At 59.8% G+C, this 19,330-nt stretch overlaps 1 protein-coding gene across 1 annotated transcript in view; it reads left to right on the forward strand.

The window, feature by feature from the left end:
* Nucleotides 1-19,330, forward strand: part of MYO15A (myosin XVA) — a 49,161-nt gene that overhangs the window by 10,576 nt on the left and 19,255 nt on the right. Inside the window, exons 7-41 of the mRNA XM_039227269.1 lie at nucleotides 917-922; nucleotides 1,269-1,372; nucleotides 1,493-1,556; nucleotides 2,445-2,558; nucleotides 3,105-3,266; nucleotides 4,378-4,491; nucleotides 4,953-5,011; nucleotides 5,097-5,220; nucleotides 5,490-5,585; nucleotides 6,027-6,158; nucleotides 6,674-6,799; nucleotides 7,477-7,554; nucleotides 8,329-8,477; nucleotides 8,606-8,651; nucleotides 8,845-8,969; nucleotides 9,334-9,451; nucleotides 9,780-9,955; nucleotides 10,447-10,531; nucleotides 11,248-11,301; nucleotides 11,404-11,485; nucleotides 11,568-11,698; nucleotides 12,203-12,298; nucleotides 13,306-13,541; nucleotides 14,965-15,146; nucleotides 15,477-15,549; nucleotides 15,752-15,943; nucleotides 16,267-16,427; nucleotides 16,535-16,629; nucleotides 17,181-17,307; nucleotides 17,521-17,588; nucleotides 17,668-17,745; nucleotides 17,903-18,083; nucleotides 18,181-18,313; nucleotides 18,644-18,749; nucleotides 18,881-18,953. Of these exons, the coding sequence (XP_039083200.1) occupies nucleotides 917-922; nucleotides 1,269-1,372; nucleotides 1,493-1,556; nucleotides 2,445-2,558; nucleotides 3,105-3,266; nucleotides 4,378-4,491; nucleotides 4,953-5,011; nucleotides 5,097-5,220; nucleotides 5,490-5,585; nucleotides 6,027-6,158; nucleotides 6,674-6,799; nucleotides 7,477-7,554; nucleotides 8,329-8,477; nucleotides 8,606-8,651; nucleotides 8,845-8,969; nucleotides 9,334-9,451; nucleotides 9,780-9,955; nucleotides 10,447-10,531; nucleotides 11,248-11,301; nucleotides 11,404-11,485; nucleotides 11,568-11,698; nucleotides 12,203-12,298; nucleotides 13,306-13,541; nucleotides 14,965-15,146; nucleotides 15,477-15,549; nucleotides 15,752-15,943; nucleotides 16,267-16,427; nucleotides 16,535-16,629; nucleotides 17,181-17,307; nucleotides 17,521-17,588; nucleotides 17,668-17,745; nucleotides 17,903-18,083; nucleotides 18,181-18,313; nucleotides 18,644-18,749; nucleotides 18,881-18,953 (3,946 nt within the window). The remainder of the gene's footprint in view (nucleotides 1-916; nucleotides 923-1,268; nucleotides 1,373-1,492; nucleotides 1,557-2,444; nucleotides 2,559-3,104; nucleotides 3,267-4,377; nucleotides 4,492-4,952; nucleotides 5,012-5,096; nucleotides 5,221-5,489; nucleotides 5,586-6,026; nucleotides 6,159-6,673; nucleotides 6,800-7,476; nucleotides 7,555-8,328; nucleotides 8,478-8,605; nucleotides 8,652-8,844; nucleotides 8,970-9,333; nucleotides 9,452-9,779; nucleotides 9,956-10,446; nucleotides 10,532-11,247; nucleotides 11,302-11,403; nucleotides 11,486-11,567; nucleotides 11,699-12,202; nucleotides 12,299-13,305; nucleotides 13,542-14,964; nucleotides 15,147-15,476; nucleotides 15,550-15,751; nucleotides 15,944-16,266; nucleotides 16,428-16,534; nucleotides 16,630-17,180; nucleotides 17,308-17,520; nucleotides 17,589-17,667; nucleotides 17,746-17,902; nucleotides 18,084-18,180; nucleotides 18,314-18,643; nucleotides 18,750-18,880; nucleotides 18,954-19,330) is intronic.

The following is a 19,330-nucleotide window of genomic DNA, read 5'->3' on the forward strand; positions in this document are numbered from 1 at the left end:
ACACCCATCTAATTAGGACAAAGAATCTGGCACATGGTAGGTGCTTAATAAATGGGAGCGGTGCCCTGGTGTCATCTGTGAGGGCCTCCTACACACCTGGTCCCATGTAGATGTGAGGGGCCCAGAGTTTGCAAACAAACATTCCTGCCTGTGGGGGCTGACATGCTAGTGAGGGAGATGTGATACAAAGAGTGAGGGGAGGGGCGCCTGGGTGGCTCAGTCGGTTGAGCGACCGACTTCGGCTCAGGTCATGATCTTACAGTTTGTGGGTTTGAGCCCTGCGTCGGGCTCTGTGCTGACAGCTAGCTCAGAGCCTGGAGCCTGCTTCAGATTCTGTGTCTCCCTCTCTCTCTGCCCCTCCCCTGCTCGCACTGTCTCTCTCTCTGTCTCTCAAAAATAAATAAACGTTAAAAATTTTTTTCTTTAAAAAAAAAGTGAGGGGATTTGCCAGTGGCGCTGAGGGCTACAGAGGGAGCAAACTCCGGTCCAGAGGGTAGCTGGGGCCTGGGTGTCAAGGGGCCAGTCAGAAAGGCTGACGTGCGGTGCAGAGAAAGGGAGGGAAGAAGAGATGAGGCCAGCCAGGGGCTGGGCTGTGCAGGGCTTGCAGTCAAGGCAGAGGCTTGGCTTTGAGCCTCAGGTGGCCCTGGGGATGGGGCGGGGTACAGAGGACATCCCCAGAGCCTTTTGGCAGGTGGCCCAAGCAGACTCCCACACCCTGGGGCCACACTGCAGTCCCCAGGCCTGGAACGCTGGGGTCCCCGAGATTTATGGCTTTGCCCTCCCCAGAGGCCCAAAGGGGTGGGTGGTCCCTCTAAGGTCTAAGGCCCCTGGTGGCCTGGAGAGGGAGGGGGTCGGTCCTACAAGTGACCTGAGTCTGTTCTTATGCCTCTCTCTGCCGCCCTGGGCACTCCTGAAGATAAAGGTACTTGGAGCATGTGTGTGTGCCCCTGTGTATGTGCATGTGTGCGCACACTCGTGTGTGATGGTGGGATGCGCGGGAAGAGGCATCCTCCTGGCCGGGGGCTGCGGTGGGAGTGGTGGGGGCTGGGGGGGGGGTGGCTGCGGCCTGGGCGTTGGGGGTGGCAGCATGAGGCAGGCGCCCGGAGACCCCGGGGGAGACCCGAGGGTTCTACGGGGAGCCCACCGGGGTTTGGCCCTCACGCAGGGGGTCCTGGGGGAGGTCTGTATCTGGGGAAATGTAGGGGTGGCCCTAGCCATGCTCCCTACTCCAGGTCCCCAGAACAATTCCCACATCTTCTGGGGTCCAGATCCTGGAGGCAACACCCCTCTTGGAGTCCTTCGGTAACGCCAAAACCGTCAGGAATGACAACTCCAGCCGCTTCGGGAAGTTTGTGGAGGTCTTTCTGGAAGGGTGAGTGGGACAGTGGGGGGCGGGGCCCAAAGGCCTTGCAGGGCACTCCGTGTGGGCCTCCGAGAGCCTGCCCCAGCCATCCCCCTACCTGCACGAGCTGACTGCGCTCCCCCACTCCAGGGGCGTGATTTCTGGTGCCATAACCTCCCAGTACCTGCTCGAGAAATCCAGGATTGTGTTCCAGGTGGGTAAGGCCCTTCCATACCCTCGTGTGGTGGGATGGGCTGGGGGCATGCAGGTACTCCTACCTGGCACCCAGCAGGGCTAGGGAAGTGCTGGATTAATGAACAAAGACACATGTCTGTGTGAGCATGCGATCTGTTCCCCTCTCTCACCCCTACGGCCACATTGACTCTTTCTTGTCCCTGAGGCACGCCAGCCATGGTCCTACCACAGGACCTTTGTACCTCCAATGTCTTCTGTCTGAGCACTCTTCCCTCCAGACACCTACGTGACCAAGCCCCTCATCTCCTCCAAGTCTTCCCTGAAGTGTCACCTGCTCAGGGGAGCTACCCCATTTAGAATGAAGTCCCTCTCCGCCCCACGGGAACCCCCCACCCCTTCCCTGCTTTATTTCTTTCCGCCACACTTGTCTCCATCTGTTATGTTTTAACCAGGGATTTGCTGAGCGTCTGTCTCCCCAGCTAGAAGGAGGGCTCCGTGAGGTCAGGGCTTCTGTCTCCCTTGTTCCCCACTGGGTCTCAAGGGCCTGCAGCAGGGTCTGGAATAGTTGTCCCTCAGCCAAGGTGACCTTCGGGAGGCCCTGTGTGTGTGCACCTGGGCTGCGGACACAGCACACTCAGGCGTGTGCGGCCAGCGTGCGCAAGCTGTCTTTCTCCTATCCCTCCAAACGGAATGAAATCGCAACCAGAGCGCCCTGCCGACCACCGGACCGCTTCCCCACCCCCGCGCCCACCGAGTGCCAGGCTGGCAGCTTACTCATCACAGAGCTGCCTGGGCTCAAACGTGGGCCCTCGTGTTTGTATTGGCGGGCACGCCCGGCGTCGTATGTGTGTCTGGGGGTCACCTAGGTGGTGGCTCCCTTCTCCGCACCCACCTCCCCACTGTACAGGCCAGACATGAAAGGAACTACCACATCTTCTACGAGCTGCTGGCCGGGCTCCCCGCCCAGCTCCGGCAGGCCTTCAGTCTGCAGGAGGCAGAGACCTACTACTACCTGAACCAGGTGAGCACCGGCAGGCGTCCAAGGGCCCCCCGCCTGGTACCCCTGCGCCATCACCCAGCGTGGCCTGAGGGAACCAACTCATGGCATCCTAATAGCCAGCCGGCGAAGGGGAGGTGATGGGGGTTGGGGGCATGAGTTTGGGTTTGAAGTGTCTCCTCACGGCAAGGATGACGGGCATCTTTAGGGTCCAAAGTGGGGGTAGGGGAGGCCTACCTGACTCTTCACTTCTCTATAGCCTAGAACAGAACTAAACAGCCTGGAGCTACTGCACTTCCCCTTTGGGGCCTCAATTTCCTCACCTGTAAAATGGGAACAGCATAATATCACTCTGTAGGGATGCAATGAGCATTAGAGACAGAAACCTCCATAAAGCGCTTCGCACAGGGCCTGGCGTGCAGCACCTGCTAGGAGCCTCCTGGCCCGTGGGAATGGGACGGAGCTGGAGTGCCAGCCTTGGGCCACCCTGCCCGTGAGCCAGGACAGGGACCTTGAGCATCCCCAGCCCCCACCCACAGTCCCTGATCCCCGGCCCCTGCCCTCGCCCAGGGTGGGAACTGTGAGATCTCAGGGAAGAGTGACTCTGACGACTTCCGCCGGCTCCTGGCCGCCATGGAGGTCCTGGGCTTCAGTGGTGAGGACCAGGACAGCATCTTCCGCATCTTGGCGTCCATCCTGCACCTTGGCAACGTCTACTTTGAGAAGTATGAGGTGAGAGAGCCCACAGCTGGCCTGGGGCCCTGGCACCCTCAGGACACAGGGCATCTTCTCAGAGGCTGCATATCATTTGTTCCCTCTCCTGTCCCTCGCCCCCACCACTGGGGTTGCTCATCTTCTTATTGACGTATGAGAGCTCTTTATATATGTGAAGGAAACCAGCCCTTTGCCTCTGATGTGAATTGCAAATATATTTCCTAGCTTAACCATTTATATTTTGATTTGTATCTAGGTTTTTTGATGTTTCGCTTGGTGGTTGGTTTGGTTTAGGTTGGGTTTCGCCATGTAGATTTTTAGAATTACTTTCAGGCATTTTATTTACCAATCTTTTCTTGTACAAATTTTAGATATTTTAATCACTTTTAGAGAGACTCATTTGTCTAAAATTAGAACAGCCTTCTCCCATAATTTTTCAAACCCTTTTATGGTTGTGTGTGTGTGTGTGTGTGTGTGTGGGTGGGTGGGTGGGTGGGTATGAATATTTAATCTTTGGCTTATCAGGAATTTATCCCAGTAAGGTGTGAGGTAGGAGTCCAATTTCTGTTTTTCTACATGGTTCCTTAGTTTTGCTAATCCTGTAAGCCGAGAAATAGCTACTCACCACGTACTAAGTTCTTATGTACATTTATGCCCAATACCCAATTTTCTGTTGTGCTTCATTAACCAATGTATTACGTGTCTATTACCAGACTGTTTTAATTATCATAGCCTTAGAGCATTTGACTATCTCATAGGGCCCCCTTCACTCCTATTTCAGAACTTTCCTGGTTCTTCTAGTTTGCTTATGTTTTTTATTTTTATTTTACTTACTTATTTATTATTTTAGAGAGACAGAGAGAAAGAGAGAGAGAGGGGAAGAGGGAGGAGGGCAGAGAGCAAGGAAGAGAGACTCCCAAGCAGGCGCTGTGCTGTTAGCACGGATCCCAACTCCCATGAGTTGGGGCTTGAACTCATGAACTGTGAGATCATGACCTGAGCTGAAACTAAGAGTCAGGCGCTTAACCGACTGAGCCACCCAGGCGCCCCTGCCTTAATTATGTTTTTTCTATGAACTTTAAACCCAGTTTTCCAGTTTAAAACGCAGTCCTGTTGGGGTTTTGCGTAGACAGATGCACAGGAGACGGCCTCAGTGGTGAGTGCCCGGGAGATCCAGGCAGTGGCGGAGCTGCTGCAGATCTCCCCCGAAGGCCTGCAGAAGGCCATCACCTTCAAAGTGACCGTGAGTCCCTGCGCAGCCCGATCCACCAAGCGTCCTGCCCGCGCTGAGGCAGCACGGGCTCCTCCCTCTGCCTGGCTCGCTCTTCCCTTTCCCACCCTACTTGTCCTTCAACCCTGATGCAGGCATCCCCCACCCCCTCCAGGAGGCCACCCCTGACCCCTGTCTGGGTCATTACCTCCCCCAGTCTCCCACAACCCTGGCCCCTTGTCCATTCCCAAGGCTGATCTCACTGTGTCTGTCTGTTCGCACCGGTGTCTCCCCCCCTTAGACCAGTAGCGCTGCCCCTGCCAGGCAGAAGGGGGGGTGAGGGTGTCCTGTTCTGCCCCCCGGCCAACTGCGTGCCTGAGACCAGTCAGATCACCATTCCTGCTCCCTTTCCCATGTACCCCCTCCAATCCCCCGGGGGCTTCCTGGAGGTGGTGGCCAGCCTGCTGTGCTTCAGGGGCCGCATCCCTCTCCAGGAGACAATGCGAGAGAAGATCTTCACCCCCCTGACCGTGGAGAGTGCTGTGGATGCCAGGTGAGGCCCTGCTCCCCGCATCTGCGCCCCCAGATCCCTGACCCCCCACACTAGACCCACCCGCCCCACACCATCTCTGCCCCAGAGATGCCATCGCCAAGGTGCTGTATGCACTGCTCTTCGGCTGGCTCATTGCCCGGGTCAACGCACTGGTGTCCCCACGGCACGACACGCTGTCCATCGCCATCCTGGATATCTATGGCTTTGAGGTAGGACTGCACGGGTGGGTGAGGGACAGGGGACACAAAGCCTCATGTCTCTCACATCTCTGCCCATAGCCCACACCATCGTCTATCCCCAAAATCTCCTGCCATCTCCTTCATTCACTCGCAAGCACTCCCTGAGAGGCCACAGAAGGCAGGGAGGGCACTGGGCCACTGGCCGGTGGAGGGGAGGGGTGAGTGGGACCCTGGTGAGGGGGACATGTGGGCCCCGGGCCAAGGAGGGAGCAGGCCTAGCCTAACCACCCACCTGGCAGGACCTGAGCTTCAACAGCTTCGAGCAGCTGTGCATCAACTATGCAAACGAGAACCTTCAGTACCTGTTCAACAAGATCATCTTCCAGGAAGAGCAGGTGGGCAGGGCATCGCTTAGCACTCCTGTCCCCTCCTGGCTGGCCAGCGGGGCCCCCACGGAGCCCCGACAGGGTAGGCTGGTCCTTTAGGGGCAAAGGGGGGGTGTCAGATGGAATGGAGGGAAAGGCATTCTAAGCCGAGGGCCAGCACACGTGAAGGCCTGTGCTCTGGAGGGGAAGACGCTTGGCGCTAAGCCCGGAGAAGAGCCTTCTTGGGGATCGTCCTGACCCTGTACGGGGGGATCGTCCTGACCCTGTACGGGGCTGGCCCGGGCGGAGGAAGGAGCAGGGCTCGAGATGGTTCTTGCTGCCCTCCGAGGGCGGGAGCTCCCTGTGCAAGCAGAGGTGCCCCTGGTCAGGCCCCTTCAGGTGGATCCCGCCTGGGAGGTGGGTGGAAGGGACCTGGGCAGGGCTGGGAGGCTGAGCCCCTGATGGCCGCAGGAGGAGTACATCCGGGAGCAGATCGACTGGCGGGAGATCACCTTTGCTGACAACCAGCCGTGCATCAATCTCATCTCACTGAAGCCCTATGGCATCCTGCGCATCCTCGATGACCAGTGCTGCTTTCCCCAGGTGAGCCGCGGGCTCTGTGTGAGCCTGATCAGGTCGCTGACATCTCTGGGCCTTGTGGCCTCATCAGGCCCGAGTCCTGCATTCTTCTGTGCTCTGGCCTGGAGACAGGAGATCAGGACGCCCAGCCTGCCATTCACAACCTGGGGGTGACTGAGGCTGGATGGGGGCTGCGGGTGTCCAGAGGAGGGTACCAGCCTGGGAAGTCATAGAAGCCTTCCTGGAGGAGGTGACCTGGAGGTTGGGTCTCAAACTCTGATTGGAAGACACGAGGGTAGGGTGGGCGCTCTGGACAGTGGGCCTAAAGAGTACAAAGAAGGCTGGGCTGGAAGGTGAGGCAGCTGGGAGCTAATGGGACACTCCTGTTGGGGAGGGGTGTCCACTTAGGCCAGAGGAAGCTGTGACTTGCTCCTCCCCAGTGCTCGCTGGGGACCAGTCAGGTCTGGAGAACTTGTCAAGAGCCCAGGAGCAGGGTGCCCAGGCCCCCTGCCCACCTGCTGGCCCCCGCCTGCCCCTAGGCCACAGACCACACGTTTCTGCAGAAGTGCCATTACCACCACGGCGCCAACCCCCTCTACTCCAAACCCAAGATGCCGCTGCCTGAGTTCACCATCAAGCACTACGCAGGCAAAGTCACCTATCAGGTGAGACCCGAGACCGCCCGGACGGCCCCCAGGGCCACAGCTGCCCGCACTTGGAGACGGAAGCAGGAAGCGGGACATGGGCTGCGAACCCTCCCCCCTGGTTCTGGTTCTGGCCCTGCTGATCCTCAGCTGTGTGACCCTGGGCAAATTGCTTTACCTCTCTGAGTCCATTTGCTTACCTGAAAGATGGGGATAACGATAGTGCCCATCTCACTTGGTGAGTGAGAAGCCTGGGGCGGGGGTGGGTGAGACAGAGTAACTGTTATCAGTAGTGATGTGGTTGCTCTGTTATCTCAGACGCATTCCAGCTTTTGTCCCCACTTGGGCCTCGTTTTCCTCATCTGTAGGACAGACACAGGACAGTGTCCTCTGTCGGGGAGGGGCCAAGACCCACACTGGTCATGTGAAGCTTTGGCTAGGGCTCCCCTCCCCGGAGGATGGGAAGGGTGGTGCGGGCAGAAGGAGAGGGGACCCTAGCAGGGGGAAGAGTCCAGCACCTCCTAGGACAGATAGGGAGATCGAGGCCTGGAGGGGCAGGGCCAGGGTCCCCCTGACCCGCTGGAGGGAGGAAGGGAGGAGGAGGAGGGGAGCAGACAGGCTGACGCACACGGGGCTCGGCTGTCCCCCCACCTACCGCCGGGTCCAGCCCAAGCTGCCCCGTCATTCCCCCTTTGCAGGTGCACAAGTTCCTGGACAAGAACCATGACCAGGTGCGTCAGGACGTGCTGGATCTCTTTGTGCGGAGCCGGACGCGGGTGAGCAAGCCTCGCCTCCTGCCAATCTGGCCCCGCCCCAGAGCTCCCGGCCCCCGTCAGGCCCCCGTCTTCGTCTGGGAAATGGGGAAATCCCCTAGCGCTGCTCTTGCCTCTGACCCGTCCCGGCCCCGGCCAGGCTCTGACTCTGATCCCAACCCTAACCCAGAGTCTGGCCTTGCTCTGTATTTTCTCCCACTCCCGGTCCTGACCCTCAAGGTGTGTGCCCCCAGCCGGGCCCCCTGGATGGCCCTGTCTGTCCTCTGGCCCGTCCTGGCCCTGCCCACCCCACGCTGTGCCCTGCCTTATGCCCTCACTGAGCGGCTCTCCCAAATGGCCCGTTGTTCTCAGCCACCCCACTCTCTGGACTCCACCTTCTCCTCTGTCTAATGGGTGCCTTCTGAGGTCATTGCCAGAGTTCATGACCATGTGTGTAACAGGCCACCTTGGGTGCACAGTCAGTGTCTGTGTGTGCCCCAGACTGAAGAAAAACAGCCCAGTCATGGGATAGGCCCCTCGCAAGGTGCAGATCACCCTGACTCAGAGCTGTGTGGTCTGGGAGGACACAGCCTTGTAGAGAGAGCAGGGCCCAGCGGGTTCGTGCTCTGATCCCTCTGAGGTTTGGAGATTTGGCTCCTTTTGTGCTTAACTCCTTGTGCCATCCCCCCTCCACCTCTGTTTCCTGCTTTCTGTCTCTCGCCCCCCCCCACCCTCCCCATTTCCCTGTGTCTCGGTGCCTTGGCCACTGTGCCCGCCTGCCGCTCGGCCCCTGCTCAGGTGGTGGCACACCTCTTCTCCAGCCACACGCCACAGGCTGCCCCTCAGCGCCTGGGCAAGAGCAGCTCTGTCACCCGGCTCTATAAGGCACACACAGTGGCCGCTAAGTTCCAACAGTCACTCTTGGATCTGGTGGAAAAGATGGAGAGGTGAGCATGGCGGGTGGGTGGGCACCCGGTGAGCATCTGGCCTCGCCTCTGAGCCACGCTGTGACCCTCCAGGTTAAGCACCTCCCTTCTCTGGGACCTCATACTACCTTCCTCCCGCCTCTGTCCAGGTGTAACCCCTTGTTCGTACGTTGCCTGAAGCCCAACCACAAGAAGGTATGTGATGGCTGAGCTCCCTTCCCTGGGAGAGCCAACTCGTCTTCCCTTTGCTGTGTGACCTTGGGCAAGTGGCTGTGTGTCTCTGCATCTCCATCTGCCCAACCCACTGTGGGGGCTGTTTGTCATTGATAGTGCCATGTACACCTGGGTGGGCCAGTGTGCCGACTCCTTCTCTGGGCTTTCCTTACAGGAGCCAGGCCTCTTTGAGCCAGATGTGGTAATGGCACAGCTACGGTATTCTGGGGTGCTGGAGACCGTGCGGATCCGCAAGGAGGGCTTCCCAGTGCGCCTGCCCTTCCAGGTGTTCATCGACAGGTACCTCAGCCAGCGTGGTTCCTGAGCTGCCCAGGTCCTTACCCAGCTGCCCCATGGCCCCCAGAATACAGAACCCAGGCAGGACAGAGCTTGCCATGCACAGTTGCTCAGGTTGTGTGCCACACAAGATTATTACATGCTAGCCATCACGTGGCAGATACACTTCTTGTTTTGCCTTTTTTTCATGCTTTTGTTGTTCCGTGTGGGGATTCCAAAGGAGCGAGTCTACGTTATTATGACAAGTTTCCAGCAGATGGCAGTAAAGCATCTTATTCAGCTGAAACTGTTAGAATTTTCTGACCGTCAGTGGAGTCTGAGGATGAAGTCCTTTTCTGATTAGAAGGCTGAGTTTGGGCCCCTGCAGGTACCGCTGTCTAGTGGCCATCAAACACAACCTGCCAGCCAGTGGGGACATGTGTGTGTCGGTGCTGAGCCGCCTGTGCACAGTCACGCCGAACATGTACCGCGTGGGTGTCAGCAAGGTGAGTCCGCAGCCCCCGGAAGCCGCAAGTTCAGGGGCTTTAGAACTGGAGCCTCTGGAATCAGAAACGCCCAGACCAAAGATCACTGGCCCAGAGGCCACGCAGTTGACTTGGGCCGATGGGATGCTCATCCTCTCTGGCCCTTTGCTCAGGCGGCTCCCACTGCCTAATTCGCCGTCGCTCTTTGTTCTGCCTCTCCAAACTCAGCCCGTCCTGCCCAGCTCCAAGAGGCTGCCCTGTCTAGTCCGTCTCCACTGCCTCCTGGAGGGGGGAGCCCCGTTCTGCTGGGCTGGCCCTTACGGACCTCATGCCTGCCTCCTCTCCTCAGCTGTTCCTTAAGGAACACCTGCACCAGCTGCTGGAGAGCATGCGCGAGCACGTCCTGAACCTGGCCGCCGTCACTCTTCAGCGCTGCCTCCGCGGCTTCTTCATCCGGAGGCGTTTCCGCTCCCTACGCCGCAAGATCATCCTGTTGCAAAGCCGGGCCCGTGGCTACCTGGCCAGGTATAGCCCAGATAGGGCAGGACGGCCCGGAGGCCTACAGCCAGGCAAGGCTTGGGAAATAAGCTCCCTGGCCTGGTGGTGTGTGAGCTGAGAGGCGGAGCCTCTGCAGGAAGGATGCTGGGATTCTCAGCATCTCTGCTTTTGGATGTCCCTCCTCCTGCCTGCTGGCCCTTGCGATCGGTGGGCGGGAATCCTTCCCGCCAAGAGGGGCCCCAGCCCACATCTTCAGAGCCTTAGTAGGATGTACCTGCTGCAGGCAGTTTCATCCAGGCCCCGCCACTTAATGTGCTTTGTGACCTCGGCCAAGTCCCTGCCCCTATCTGAACTCCAGCGTCCCTTTGTAGCACGGGGCTGCCATACTGAACATGGGCAGTGATACCCAGGCCAGGCTGGCGTGGGCGTCTCCGCACCTTGCTCACCTTGTGGTCCCAACCCCTGCCCCTCCGTCCTCCCCACCAGACACTTCTTTCTTCCCCCCCACCTCCCCCCAGGCAGCGGTACCAGCAGATGAGGAGGAGTCTGGTGAAGTTCCGGTCCCTGGTACACACGTACATGAACCACCGGCATTACCTCAAGGTACAGGCCCACCCCCACCCTTCTCCCAGGAGCCAGGTGGCAGGGAGAGGGAGGAGGCACTTAGCACCAACAGGAGGAGACTGTTGGCCTCAGACAGTCTTGGGTTCGAATCCCCACTCTGCCACTCACTAGCTGTGACCTTGGCCTTCTCTATCCTCACTTTACCCACTAACCCCCTGGGGTCTTGGAGGGGGTTCTGTGAGCTGTTGCCCCAGAAGGATTTGGCCTGTGCTGGGTTCACCGTGGGGCCTTCAGCGGTGAGGTATGATGGAATTTTTGACCTGACCAGCACTGGGTATGGTGCTGCTCTTACCTTAATGCCGGTCCTGGCTTCTGGTGATCTAAACCAACCACCAGAAAGATAAATGCAATCCCCAAAGCCCCGAAGAACTGCCTGGCTTCTACTGAAGGTTTTGTGGAGCACAGAGAAGATTCCATCACACATCTCTCGGCTTCTTCCCAGAAATCCCCCTGGGGGTCTTTCCCTTTCCCCAAAGTATTGCTGCCTCTGCCCCTTCCCTCTTTCTCCTCCCCTCCCTTGCTATCTCTCCGGCCACACCTTTGCCTTCCCTCTGCCACCTGCAAGGCGGGGCAGATGTCCCCTTTGCCTCTCTCGCCTGCCGCCTGGTGCGGGCTGGCCGGGGTTGCCCCCGGGCCCGAGGCCTGCCCTCGCCTCTGCCCACCATTCCCGGCCTTGACCATCTGCTCTCCCGCAGCTGAGGGCAGAGCAGAGGCTCCGGGCGGAGGAGGCGCGGCTTCGGGAGCAGGAGGTGGGTGTGGGGGCTGGGGGCCGGGCGGCAGCCAGGACAAGAAGGGAGGCTTGCAGGTGGAGCTGTCGCAGGCCTGGCCCTCACCATGCGCCGTCCCTCCAGGAGCTGAGCAAGCGGGTGGTGGTGGCTGTGGGGCACCTGGAGGTACCTGCTGAGTTGGCAGGACTCTTACAAGCAGTGGCAGGTGCGTCAGTGCTGGACGGTGTGGCGGGGTGGGCGTGGGCGGGCGCAGGGGCCTGGCACCTCATGCCCTCCTCTCTCCACAGGCCTCAGGCCGGCCCGGGTGCCCCGGGTGGCCCCCGTGCGGACTCCCCGGCTCCAGGCTGAGCTCCGTGTCACACTGCCCCTGGATATCAACAACTACCCCATGGCCAAGTTTGTCCGATGCCACTTTAAGGTAAAGGCTGGCATAGCCCCACGTGGCCCTGGCCAGTGGGCACTAACTAATTACAATTGACACTGTTCTCAGCCGGGGGCAGGCTCCTGGCCGTGACCTGTGGCATCAGGTAACGAGCCCTTGAGTTGCTGGATCCTGAGGAGTCTGGGGGCTCCCGGGGGAGGGCTGGACAGAAGCAGAAAGCCCCCGAGGGCTTAGGAAGTAGCTGTTTGCCAACGAGTTGGAAATATTTCAGAAATTTAACAACCAGTAGGGCAGGGTCATTCCTGCTCTCATGTCTGGCTCTCCAGGAAGGGGGAGAGCCAGGGGAGCAGAGAGTCTCCCCCACCAGCTTGCTGAGGGCCAGCGTCTGCCCCTCTCCAAGCCTCAGTTTCCCCATCCACACACTGGGGAAAGGAGCCCTTACCTCACAGGCCCCTGTGCCCCCACCTGGTGCAGGGCGGCAGATCCAGATGTGCCCGTGAGTCCCAGGTCTGTCCCCACGCCCCTGCCCTGTGCCCCCAGGAACCTGCCTTCGGGATGCTGACCGTGCCCCTGAAGTCACCCCTCATGCGGTTGCCTGGAGAGTGCCATGCAGAAGCCGTGAGCATCTTCAAGCTGGTACGGTCTGCCCGGGCCACCTCTGAATTCCCCGGCCCTGAGACCCCTTGTCTTGCCCCCTGGGTGCTCCACTAGCCCAAGCCCTTAAGCCTAGTCCTCTTCTTTGGAGGAAAGACTTCTGGGGTGGGGGTGGGGGTGGGGCGGGGCATGGAATCGGGTTTCTGCTCTGGGCTAGGCTTTGAGGATTGGGAGTCTTTCTTCTCCCAGCCCTCTTCCAGGCAAAGAGGGCAAAGAGGCAGCCCCAGAGCCTTTGTGGAGCTTTCCAGGAACACCAAGAATAGATCCAGGTCCTCTCCTCGAGGACCTCCTAGTCTGAGGGGGAAGGTAGAGCAGAGAGGTAGAGCGGACCTGCCCCGTGACTAAGAACATGGACAGAGATCGGGCATGGCGGCTGGGGAGTCCAGACTGGGCCCCCAATCCAGTTCTGGATGGAATCAAAGAGGGGGCATGTGAGCTCGAGTGGAAGGGGTCAGAATCCGCCAGCCAGGACAAGTGGAGAAGGCACAGAGAGAAGAGGAAGTTGTGCAGTCAGAACACATCAGGGGATGAGAGTGAGAAGAGCAGAGGCGAGAAGGGGTCAGGAGGTCTTGGCTGACAGATCCGGAACTTGGATGTCATTCCAGGGGCCCTAGGGCGTCAAGGAAGGTGCTTCCGTGGGAGGGGTGTGGTCAGATATGAATGTTAGAAAGTACTCTCTGGACCCTGGATGGAGTAGGGGGTGAGGGGCTGGCTGGAGGCCAGGGATGCAGGAGGGCTGAGGCGGTAAGGGCAGCTGTAGCGGGAGAATCATGCTCAGGAGAGAAGGGCACTGTGTGCTTTGGATCCTGACTTTCCTCGTAGTTGGGACAGACCACCAGGTGGTTCGGCATAGGATAAGGCAATTATACAGTAACACTGGGGGCTCTCCTGGGACACATGGGAGGCACGTGGGAGGGGTGCATGTTGGGGGTGGGGCCCTGGCATGAACAGCCTCCCAAGAGACCCAGGGGAGTCTGTTTGCGGCCCAGATCCTGCGCTTCATGGGCGACCCCCACCTGTATGGCGCCCAGGAAAACGTCTTTGGGAACTACATCGTGCAGAAGGGTCTGGCGGTGCCCGAACTTCGGGATGAGATCTTGGCGCAGCTGGCCAACCAGGTGTGGCACAACCCCAGTGCCCACAACGCCGAGCGCGGCTGGCTCTTACTGGCCACCTGCCTCAGTGGCTTTGCTCCTTCCACGCGCCTCAACAAGTACTTGCTCAAGTGAGTGGAACCGGGCTGGGCCGGGGCATGGGGACCGTGATGGTGGCGTGAGGCCCCGGGCTGGACTGTTAAAGGTCAGGCAGGGAGTGAGGTCTCTGTGCTTGGAAGCTCAGGCGTAGGGGCTGGTCAGGAATGTTCTCTTTCTCTCTTAGGCTCAGAGCAAGTCACAAGGGCAGGGCTTCACTATGGAGAGTAGATAGAGGATTTGCAGAGCCTAGAGGGAGGCAAGACCGGGGTGTGGGGAATTTGGGACGAAGGCACTGATCTCATGTCACGGGAGTAGAGCATGTCTGGACTCGAGATGGTCTGGGTTCAAATCCCAGCTGCACCTGTAAAATGTTGTGATTGCTATGTGAGCGCAGCTGTTGTCAGCATCCCGATGATACTGATAATGATGATGATAACAGTGGTGATGATATCACCCCGCTGGGTGAGAAGGATGATTTGCAAGAGAAAGAGCTCAGGCAGGCCCTGGGTGTAAATCCTAGCTCTGATACCTGTTTGCTGTGTGACCTGGGGCAAGTCGCTGCCTTTCTCTGAGTCTCTTTCCTCGCCTGTAAATTAGGAATGGTAACAGGACCCACCTGACAGGGTGAGAGTCTCAGAGCATACAGAGCTTCACCCGGGCTGTGTGCAGTAGGTGTGCAGCTCACTGGGTCAATCTTGTTAGCAGGTTGGGACCACTGCCTTCCTGTGTGTGGCTTCCTGTGGGCACAGCTCTAGGTTCCTTCTTTTGGCCACTCTGGGCCCACTCCCCTGCTGCTCCTGGCCAGGCCCAGCAGCAGCAGGAAGGGGGACAGGAACCCAGGCATGTGGAGGGATCCGGCTTGCTGGTCCTGGCCCAAGCTGAACCCTCACGGCCATCTCCTGTATTGTTGGGGGCTTGGAGGCAGGCTCAGAGAGGGCGGATGACCACACAGCGATGCTTGGTAAAGGAATAGAGGGCAGAGAGTCTTCCAGAGTCCACGTTCTTGCCCACACCCTGCTGTAGTCCCCAGCCTGTCGATGACATTTTGCTCCAACAAACTTTGGTGGTCCTTCTTGGAACCTCTTTGGCTTATCCTTGGACCTCAGGACTCGCTTAAGATACTTGCGGTTAACCTGCTTAGTCCTTTCAGCCTCGTCCTGGAACTCTGGGGTAGCCTGAGGTCTCTATTAGTCTAGGCCCAGAAGTCTTGGACTAACCTAAGGTCTTTTCAGCCTAGTCCTGGACCTCAGGGCTGTCCTGGGACCCCTTCGGTATCATCCTAGAGTTCTGAACCTGGGACCCTTCTGATCTAGCCTCAGAGCTTGGGCCTTCTCAGCTTCATCTTAGGGGAGCTCTGGACTAGCCTGGGCCCCCTCAGCCTAGACTTAGAATCCCCGTCTGTCCTGGGCTAGCCACGGGTCCCTCTTCATCCTAGCTCCGACTCTTACCCATCAGGTTTGTGTCTGATTACGGGCGGAATGGCTTCCAGGCTGTGTGTCAACACCGCCTCATGCAGGCCATGGGCCAGGCCCAACAGCAGGGGCCTGGGGCTGCCCGCACCTTCCCCCCGACCCAGCTCGAGTGGATAGCAACCCAGGAGAAGGCCAGCATGGCGCTGCACGTGGGCTGCTTCAACGGTGAGCTGGCCTCTCCACACCTTATGCTGCCTTCCCTCCTCCCTCTGTCCTGCACAGAGGGCGGCTGGGGTCCATGGGCCCCAGTAGAAGCCATGGGATGTTCTGGAGCTGGGGAGGGGCCCTCTGGATGTGGCTCTGGAAAGAGGTCAGGGTCAGCATGTGGGTGTGGGGGCTGGACCTAGAGTGGGCGCAGGGAGCTGGGCGTCAAGGAAGTGGATCCAGGGTCCAGGACAAGAGTGGGGAGGCCGAGGAGCAGGGTGCAGGCAGGGGGGCAGCAGGCCTGGACCGCAGACACGTCCCGGCTGAGCCCTGCACCTGCTGCTCTCCCAGGTGACCAGTTCTCCTGCCCGGTGCACTCCTGGAGTACGGGCGAAGAGGTGGCTGGAGACATTCTGAGGCACAGGTCGGCTCCTGGAACGCCCCACCCAGCACACGCTTGTGTGCCTGGGAAGGAGGGAGGGCGAGGGGCAGGAGACCAGATCCCCTGTAGGGTCGCTCTGGGCATGCTTGGGTCTGGCTGATGTCCCAGGGTTTCCCTAGGTAGGATGATGGCTCCATCCCTCATTTCTGTTCCTCCATGTGCTGTCACCATGTGCTGTCACCAGGGGGCTGGCGGATGGCTGGCGTGGCTGGACAGTGGCCATGAAGAATGGGGTCCAGTGGGCAGAGCTGGCAGGCCACGACTACGTGCTGGACCTGGTGTCGGACCTAGAGCTGCTCAGGGACTTCCCGAGGCAGAAGTCTTACTTCATCGTGGGTGCAGAAGGGCCCGTGGCCGGCAGGGGCGGCCCCAGAGCGTAGGTGGCTCCCAGATGGCCTCCCCCAGCGCAGTGCTCCCCTCGCAGCTGCTGGCTAGGAGCTGAGCTCTAAACCTAGGCTTCAAGTCACCTCTACACCCAGTGTGGGGCTCAAATTCACAGCCCCAAGCTCAAGAGTCAGATGCTCTACTGCCTGAGCCAGCCAGGCACCCCTGCCTTTAATGGGAGAAACTCACCCATTTCCAGGGCCCAGAGGAGAAGGCGGTGGTGGTGGGGGGCGATGATTCTGGGAGACCCATGATCTCGCCAGAGGTCCGTGATCTCGCCGGGGGTCAGCTGCTGCCTGTCCCCCTCCCCTACAGGGTGTTTGGGAACAGCTGGGACTCAGACTCGGACACTCCCACCAGCCCCCAGCCCCAGGGGCACGTGCCCAGAGTGCCTGACTCCGATGGGTACTGCAGCCGCAATGAGGACGGTACAAATGGGGAGACTGGGGCCCAGAGAGGGACAGCGACCCAGCAAGGTCAACCAGCAGTGGCCATTGTCTCTGGTGGGGAGGGACCCTGGGGGCTGTAGGGGGCAGTCAGCAGGAAAAAAGTACTTGACTTTTGTATCTCCCTCACGCGCCAGACTCAGACAGCCTTGGAGAGCCCTCTGTGCCCCACAAGGGACTGGACTGCTACCTGGACAGCCTCTTCAACCCCGTGCTGTCCTACGGGGACGCGGTAGGCTGGGGGTGGGATGTGGGCACACGGCTGGGACCGCATGTACACGCCAAGTCATACACCCACAGGGTGACGCAGGGGCCTCTCCCAGCCAGGGCTGGGGAGTGCTTTGTCTCGTCTGGGTTTCTGCCGGGGGCCCAGACAAAGGGGGGTGTCCTCCTGGCTAGAGAGGGTCCTGGCTGGGACCCCAGAAGGACCCACGGCTGAAGGTCCAGCCCCCTCCTCTGGTGAGAGCCAGCCCCCTCAGGCCCCCTTGCTCATTCTGGGAACTCCCAGGAGCCCCTCTGTGGCATGGTGTGTGGCGCTGAGCAGGACACGGCTCCTCTGTGAACCTCTTTACTCTTCTGTGGAGGACAGGATGGGTTGGGGGTTTGCAGGGCTGTGGGGGTACTGCCTGGGGTGCCGCATGGGCGGAAGCTGGGCATGCAGCAGACACTAGCCTGCCCCGAGGCCCCCGGGACAGAGGAGGTGGCCGGTGTCAGGTGTCCGTTGCCTTGGAACCTCGGGAGTGTGGCATTGAGGCAGACACTTGAGCCACCTGCCATCCCCAGGACCTGGAGAAGCCAACAGCCATTGCCTACCGCATGAAAGGGGGAGGCCGGCCTGGTGAAAGTGGCGGCAGCAGCACTGAAGACCCCCCCAGGAGGCCCCCAGAGCCAAAGCCAAAGCCAAAGCCAAGTCAGTGCCTCCCCCCAGGGCGGTTCCAGCATTGGGCAAAGGGCAGGGGGTGGGGGGCCTGCTGGTTCTCGGGGCTCCTTCACGGACTAGAATGGAGGCAGCCATGGGCATGGTGGGGGCGAATCAACGCAGGGTGGGGGTTAGATGAGGAATGCCTGCTTCTCTCCTTCTGTCTCCCCTTGGGATCCACGCCCCCTGACTTGGCTCTGCCAGTCCCAGGCCTGGATGCCTCCACGCTCGCTCTGCAGCAAGCTTTCATCCACAAGCAGGCCATGCTCCTGGTGAGTGCCGGTGGGCTGCGGGGGTGGGGAGGGGGCCTGAGCACGGGCCCACCGGGTCACCACCACCGCCTCTTCCCAGGCCCGGGAGATGACCCTGCAGGCCATGGCGCTCCAGCAGCAGCCCCTGAGCCCCACCCCAAGGCCTTTGCTCCCAGAGGTGAGCCTGGCCTGCCCAGGTGAGCGCTGTGCTGCTCCAGGACATCATGGTGCCTCTCTGAAGTGGAAGCCCCACAGCCCATTCTGGGCAAGCACGGGGTCCCTGAGAACAGGCTGATGTGTCCCAGGATGTGCACCTTCTTCCCTGTTCTGTGCAGAAGCCCCTAGCGCCAGAGGCGCGGCCGAAGTGTGTAGGCACTGGACCCCCAGCCAAGCCTGTGCTCCTGCGCTCCATTCCAAAGCCCTTGGCCCCGGCCCCTCTGGCCAAGGCCCCAAGAGCCCCCACCAAGCCCGTGGCTGCCCCCATTCTAGCTCAGGACCGGGCTTGTCCAGAAACCTGTGAGTGTCCTCTCCCAGCATGGGGGCTTCCTGGGACAGGACTGGGGGTGTGGTGTGCTCCCTGTGGCCTTACCCCATTCCCACCCCTGGCTCACAGCTTCGCCATGCCCGGAGCTGGTCCGGTATTCGACGCTCAACTCGGAGCACTTCCCCCAGCCCACACAGCAGATCAAGAACATCGTGAGGCAGTACCAGCATCTGCCCCGGGGAGGCCGGCCCGAGCCCCTCAGGTCAGCTCTGCCCCCATCCCGCCCTCCAGCCCTCTGGACGAGTGGCCTCCTCATGGTGCCTGAGCACCCACCAGCAGTGTGGCCATCTACCGGGTTAGCAGCAACCTTTAGGGAGCGAGTTTGTTTATGCCCATGGTCCAGATGAGCCCTCGGAGCAGAGGGGAAGGCCCAGACTGCTGCTCTCTAGCCATGCTGTGTGACCTCAGGCCAGTCTCTGACTCTCTCTGGGTTCTCATGTGTAGTGATGGGGGTGGGGGGAGGGTGGAGGAAGGAGTTCCCTATCATAGGAATATGTGGCTGGGAAGAAGCAACCTGTGTGCGATCCACCAGGAAGGATGGCGGAAAGGTGTTCGTGAAGCGGCCAGACCCCCACGAGGAGGCCCTGATGATACTCCAGGAGCAGATGAGCCTCCCAGCGGCAGCCTCTGGCAGCCAGGTGAGGGGCGGCTCCTGGCTGGGCCCAAGCAGAGCAAAAGACAGAGCGGGGCCTGGGAGAACCCCGGGAGCCAGCTGTCCCTGTAAGCTAAGACCTGTGACCCCATGAGCACTCTCTTTGTGGTGGGACAGGTACCCGGAGAGGCCGTGGCCTTGGTGAAGCCAGTGACCAGCACGCCACGGCCACCCATGGGACCCACTCCAGGTGAGGGGCCAGGAGGGGAGGAGGGGCATGAGGGCTGCTGTCCGAGTGTCTGAGTACACCTGTGTGAGCACAGGTGAGTCCTGGGCTCCATGACAGGGGCACGCTCTGTCTGTGTCCCCTCGGCCACATGCAAGCGCCATGTGGACAGTTGTGTAAGTGCGTCAGCACTTAAATAACACTGATTTCAGGCCAGGCTCACTCTGGCCTCACTAAATCCTCACTAACATTCTACAGGGAAGTACAATTTTTGTGTATATGTTACAGATGGGAAACAGACACAGAGAGGTTAGTCACTTGGCCATGATCACACAGTTCAAAAGTGTCAGATCAAAGATATAAATCAGCTCTCCTAGCATTGCCATGGGAACTCTCATCTT

Source organism: Hyaena hyaena, unplaced genomic scaffold (assembly GCF_003009895.1).
Source record: "Hyaena hyaena isolate Hyena2069 unplaced genomic scaffold, ASM300989v1 scaffold_27, whole genome shotgun sequence".
Taxonomy (NCBI): Eukaryota; Metazoa; Chordata; class Mammalia; order Carnivora; family Hyaenidae; genus Hyaena; species Hyaena hyaena.